General features: G+C 41.4%; 1 protein-coding gene across 1 annotated transcript; it reads left to right on the top strand.

The window, feature by feature from the left end:
- The first annotated feature begins 1,064 nt into the window (after positions 1-1,064).
- On the top strand, positions 1,065-5,552 carry LOC143009765 (high-affinity choline transporter 1-like). The gene is made up of 6 exons (XM_076161830.1): positions 1,065-1,215; positions 1,902-2,050; positions 2,421-2,564; positions 3,006-3,159; positions 4,243-4,457; positions 5,010-5,552. The coding sequence occupies exons 1-6, from the start codon at positions 1,083-1,085 to the stop codon at positions 5,550-5,552; spliced, it is 1,338 nt and encodes a 445-aa protein (XP_076017945.1). The 5' UTR covers positions 1,065-1,082.
- Positions 5,553-6,211: the final 659 nt, after the last annotated feature.

Genomic DNA, 6,211 nt, shown 5'->3' with positions numbered 1-6,211 from the left:
TTATTATTATTATTGCATGCAAAATGAGGATTAATAAAGTATCTTAAGTATCTTGAATTAATGACTTTAAGAGGCAACTATAAAGTTTAAAGCTAGAGAACTCTCTCTTTCTCTCTCTCTCTCTTTCTCTCTCTCTCTCTCTCTCTCTCTCTCTCTCTCTCTCTCTCTTGGCTCCCAGGCCATTTGAGGAGGAACAATCTTTCTCTCAATTACCTCACTCAAGGTTTTGCTTATACAGTAAGTCTTCTTGGAGACATTCTATGTGGAATTGGGCTTTACAATTATATTCATGAACTTCATGAAGTAAGTCATTTGAATCAATTAAAGTGACAATACCTATTGCAGCTGCTAAAACAATAACACAGCTCTGATCCATGTTTTTTACAGGCAGAAATTGACTGAAACCTTTAAAACAAGCACCTGGCTGGAACCTTGCCAAGTTCCTGGAATCTGATAATGTGGAAACATTCATGAACTTGTTTGATTGCCTTGAATAAGTCTTTCTGGTTCTCTTTCTTTAATGAACTAATTTCTCTGTATTTTTGTATCCACCTTGTAGCTACATGGGTAGGAGGAAGTATCATCGTTGGCACCAGTGAGATGGTGTACTTGCCCTCGATGGGACTTAACTGGGCTGTCACAATGTTAATTGCATACTCTGCATCATTTATCATTGGTGAGATTTTAAAAATATAATAAGCACAATACTTGCCTGTGTCTGTTTCTGTGGGGTTGAAGGTGAACCAGGGGTACAGGCGTGGCCTCGCAGCCCCAAGTGTCAATGTGTGACACTGCTCTGCTCTGCCTGTTTTAAAAGCTCTTCCTCCACCCAGCAGTACGCTCTTTCATTTCTGCCAGCCAGCAGACTCTGCAGGACAAGAGCCTGTTTAATACAATGTAGCCTGTAGTGACCACAACTTCATATCTAGATATATATAGATACATAAACATATAAATAATACTAGTTTTTCATGAAGTACAATATCTGCTGTTCTGTTTACTGTTTCTTCTCTTAAGGATATGTACAATATAAAGTTTACATTCTCATTTCTTACAAAGGTGGCTTGTTCTTTGCTCAGCCAATGAGAGACAGAAGATATGTGACCATGATGGATCCTTTCACCATCAAGTATGGAAAAGGATTAACAGCTCTTCTGTCCCTGGGTTCACTTGCACAGGATATTACGTGGGTGCCTGCAACACTCATGGGTTTAGGTACTGTAAGGATTTTTCCGACATACCTCCCCATTTACACCCTCTCTTTGTTTAAGATAAGATAACATTTGTTATAGTTAGGACCGTCAAGGATTAGTTATGCTGCTATAGGCCTTGACTGCTTGGGGACTTCCCATGATGCACTAAGGTCCTCTCTTCTCCTTCTATCTCTATCTGTGCACATCCATGTTTCTTTGCCCTCTTGTCTCACAGCTTCTTGTGGGACCTTCCCTGTAGAGATGAAAACCCTGTCCACCTCAAAATCCATGCATTCTATTCGTATTAATTTCATTAGTCATATTCACAATACTATTATCATTGTTGTTGCTGTGCTTCTGTGTTAGGGTTAGGGTTAGCTAGGTGGGCGGCCTTCTGCCTAGCTTTAGTTCTCCCTTCATGCATTGATTTGGACAATATGAGCTAACAACCTAGTAACTTGGGAAAGCAACTCAATCCAGTAAAGTGCAAATTAAATTAATTTTTTACATAAAAATGTGTTACTTCTCCTATGTCTTTGAGTATTTTACTAAATGTTTGGCTGTCAGGCTTAACATTTGAAAGTGGTGTGCATTTATGTATATTAGGCCTAGTAAGTGTGTGTGTGTGTGTGTGTGTGTGTGTGTGTGTGTGTGTGTGTGTGTGTGTGTGTGTGTGTGTGTGTGTGTGTGTGTGTGTGTGTGTGGTAGGTGTAACCTTAAGTGTGATTCTGCAGTTGCCCCTCAATGTCAGCATCTGGATCTCTTCTGTTGTGGTCATTATCTACACACTGCTGGGAGGTCTCTACTCTGTGGCCTACACAGACATTATACAGCTCATCCTCATGTTCGTTAGCTTGGTAAGTTTAGTTCTTTTAAACATTTTCAGTTAGCATTATTTTAATAATAATTTGACATATTTGACTTTCGAAGGATCAAAGTAAGGGATTTCTTTTGGGATCAAAGTGATGAGGTGCCAAACGAATCTGACATTCTGATGCATTCCAGTTTGACCAAACACATCTACAGAACAAATGACTTCTTTCTCTGGTTTTGTCATGTAACCTACAGACATAATTGGCCCATGTCAGTGGGTTGGAATCTGATCTTTGTTCTGATATGAAGGTTCAAATAGTTACAGTTATTTGTCCCTGTGCATGCAACCGAAAAAAAAACATTTGTTTATATTCAAGCTTAAGAGATGTGTTTGTCATTCATGTGTTCCTGCAGTGGCTCTGTGTGCCCTTCATCCTGATGAACCCTGCCTCATTGGACATCACTCAGACAGGATTTAACAACACCCTCCATGCTCCCTGGTTTGGTAAACTGGAGGCAAAAATGACTGGAAGGTGGATTGATTATTTCTTATTTTTGGTAAGAGAAAGTAACAACACCTGTGCCATCTATAATCCAGACATTCTGAACTGAACTTTGATCAAAGGCTTTTGTTCATTTCCACTTAAACTTTAAGCTAGTTAATGTAGACAACTTGGGTGTTGACATGAAGCAGGTAGATGGACACAAAAGCAGACAATGAGAAAGTATGATGAAGCTTTAATCATGTAGTTTTAATCAGCAGCAGATACAGTTCAGCATTATGTGAACTGAGATGCTTGAAATCAACACTGCTGCATCTCCTGGCTCAAGCATGAGCACCTGGCAAATCCAAGTACTTGAATGGTCAGTATCAGTGGGACTGTACAATGGCAGCAGGGAAGGGAGGAAAGCAGACAGGAAGTGAAGCACTGGAGCTGAGACAGTTACTCTGGATTTCTTTAAGCAGAATCATTAAACTCATTCAATTTTACTTTCAAGGCACTTGGGAGTATGGGATATCAAATCTTCCACCAGAGGACCTTGTCTGCTTCATCTTCTGCTGCTGCCAAAACTGCATGCTATGCTGCTGCTTGCATTATCCCAATATTTGTGATACCCTCTATACTGATTGGGGCGGTGGCAGCATCAACAGGTATGTCTGCATCATGGAATGAACTGTTTCTTTGTTATAAAACAGACACTTTGTGTTTTCACATGTGTGGTTCTGTCTGGTTCAGTCAGTTATTACCCCCCTTGGTGTGATTCATTTGGACAGATCTGAACTATGCAATTCCACTGCTGACTAAAACAACCACATTGAAACTGGTTTAAGCAGCTGGTCTCTGATCTCAAAAGTTTCTGCATCTCTGGAACGCTTGTTGTGATCCAAAAGTAGTTCTGAACCAAATTACAGAGCGACATGTTCATTGATTAAGAAGAGAAGTCTCGGTTTGCATTGTTGACCTTATGCAAGACTCCACCTAGCTTTAGCAAAACAAATAGATGCAATGGAAAGTTTGGAGATTTTGAACCTGACCTGGACAAAGGCACAGCAGCCCAGTGGGCTAATAATGCTAAAGCCTGTAAAATAACACCAGATTCTAATGTTTGTTTTAGTTATGGTGGCTCCACCATTGTGCTATGCTGGGTGGGGTTGATGTGCATGGAGTCATGTTTGACACTGGCTCTTGGATGCTGTCTTGCTGTGATCAAAGGTTCAACACAGAAAGAAGGAGCACTCTAATTAAAGATTAGTATCAGAACTTAATGAGGTGAAGTGTGTGTGTTTTGACTTTTTTTTAACCAACTGTAGGTTTAAACATTGTGTAATCACGACATAACTACATGATGTCACAAGATAAGTTATGAAGGGATTGGCAAAATAAAGCAGAATTTCCTCACCATCAAATTGTCCATTAGTTTCTTGAGTCAGGACACCTTTACATTACGATAATTTTGGCAGAGGCTTTTATCCAAAGCGACTTATATTACATTACCACCCTTCGCAGAGGGGGGAGCAATTGAGGGTTTGGTGCCTTGCTCAGGGGCACCTCGGCAGGGGCTCGAACCGGCGACCCTCCGGTTCCCCAGCGGAAGCACTACCCACTGAGCCACTGCCTACACCTTATTGTGTATTATAGGATGCTTAACTTCACAGGCCATTTTGTAAAAGAAAATGAAGGAATACCTGTGAAAAAATCTATGTAACCATTTATCATCATCTTTCTCTCTTCAGACTGGAACCTGACTTCATATGGTTCTCAATCTCCATTTGAACGTGGGGAGGCAGCTCTCATCATGCCCATCACCTTGCAGCACCTCACACCATCCTACATCTCCATCATTGGTATTGCTGCCGTTGCTGCTGCTGTTATGTCATCGGCTGACTCTGCTTTGCTGTCTGCAGCCTCCATTTTCACTTCTAATATCTATAACATCCTCAGGCCTCAGGTGAAAAAATATGCATATTTCTAATTTCACACACTATGGAAAAGTGGTCAGTAATTTGATCACTTTTTAATGTTGTCATGGTTGAAACAGTGGGTGGCACAGCGGCGCAGTAGTTAGCGCTTGTGCCTCACAGTAAGAAGGTTGTGGGTACGAGACAAGGGCCTCGCTGTGTGACCTTTCCAGGTACTCCGGCTTCCTCCCACATTCAGGTTAATCTGGTGACTCTAAATTCACCTTAGGTGTGAATGTGAGAGCGAGTGTTGTTTGTGTCTATGTGTGCCCTGTGATGGACTGGCGATCTGTGCAGGATGTACCCTGCCCCTGCCCGTTGACAGCTTGGATTGACTCCAGCGACCCACTAGTGGATAGGTGGTAATAGATAATGGATGGTTGAAACAAAGACTGAAGAGAAGTGAACATAGTGCAGAGAACCAATTAAGAAAAGTGTAGAGAAATTAAATGGGGTAGTGAAGGATATGATTGTTAAATATGTCAGTCTCTGCTCATTCCAACTGACCAGTTCTTCCTCCCTTCTTCTCTACTCTCATTCAGGCATCAGAAAGAGAAAAACAGTGGGTGATCCGAGTTGTTGTGGTGGTAACAGGTTTGGTTGGTACATCCCTCACAAACTTGAAACACAGCATCACCCTGTTCTGGTTCCTTTCCGCAGAGATAGCCTACATCGTAATCTTCCCTCAGCTCGTCTGCGTCCTCTTCTTCAACATCTCCAATGGTTACGGGGTTGTTATGGGCTTGCTGGTGGGGGTTGTATTAAGACTGTTGAGTGGCGAACCATCATTAGGGCTGCCACCTGTACTCCACTTCCCAGGATGCACTCTTGAGGATGGTGTTTACATCCAGTATTCTCCAGTTAAGACCATCTCCATGCTGGCTGCCTTTGCTTCCATCCTGTTGTTCTCCTACCTGGCTTCTCTGATCTTCAACAAAGGACTACTTCCAGAGAAGTGGGATGTGTTTAAAGTTCAAGTGCAGCAACCTGCACAACCTTTGACACCACTAACTGGACCCTCAAGATGCAAAGAGAACGAGCCTCACCAAGAGGCCTCAGAGCCAATGATTACCACCAAATGTTAGCATTTACACTGTATATGAAGTCCCTACAAGGCTTTTAAGGCAGCAACCAGAACAGCATCCATCAGCCTACATCCACCTGACCTTCTAAATGTGTTCCTTTTGTTGTTCTCTACCTTTTCTCTATCTTCAACAAAGGACAAGTTCCTATGATGTGTTACATTTTTAAAGTAAAAAACGTCACCTCAGTCACCAACACCCATAGGCACTGCTGAAGGAAACAATAACACAGCAGTGACTGCAGTAAAAAGTAACGTAAAACATAAGACAACTTTTTACTTGTCTTATCTTATCTTAATTTATTCGCTTCTCACCACAATTTCCACCACAATCACTAGTTAACCAGCTTAGATAATGAGAAACAATAATAAACATGCCACTTTTACTCACCTCCAACTACCAGCAACATCACCCAGGCTTTGACATAAGTAATGTAAACATTACTTTTTGCTTGGTGACGGATTCATGTTTCACCAATCCAGAAGCAGCGTCTTTCTGGTTGCAGACAAAATTTTAAAATGCTGATTTTGCTTTAGAATTCTGCATTTCTTATTAACTGCAATGTATTCCAGTGGGAGTTAAGATGTTGCATCTTGTGAACAAACCCTTGTCAGATATTCAATCTATACTTAAAAACCAGAACATGGACCTGAAATCAAAGG

This window comes from Genypterus blacodes, unplaced genomic scaffold (genome assembly GCF_046128005.1).
Source record: "Genypterus blacodes isolate CSIRO-AG114 ecotype Tasmania unplaced genomic scaffold, CSIRO-AGI_Gbla_v1 ptg000115l_1, whole genome shotgun sequence".
In the NCBI taxonomy this organism is placed as follows: domain Eukaryota; kingdom Metazoa; phylum Chordata; class Actinopteri; order Ophidiiformes; family Ophidiidae; genus Genypterus; species Genypterus blacodes.
The sequence above is the reverse complement of the archived record's forward strand: the minus strand, read 5'-3'. Positions and strand labels throughout refer to the sequence as shown.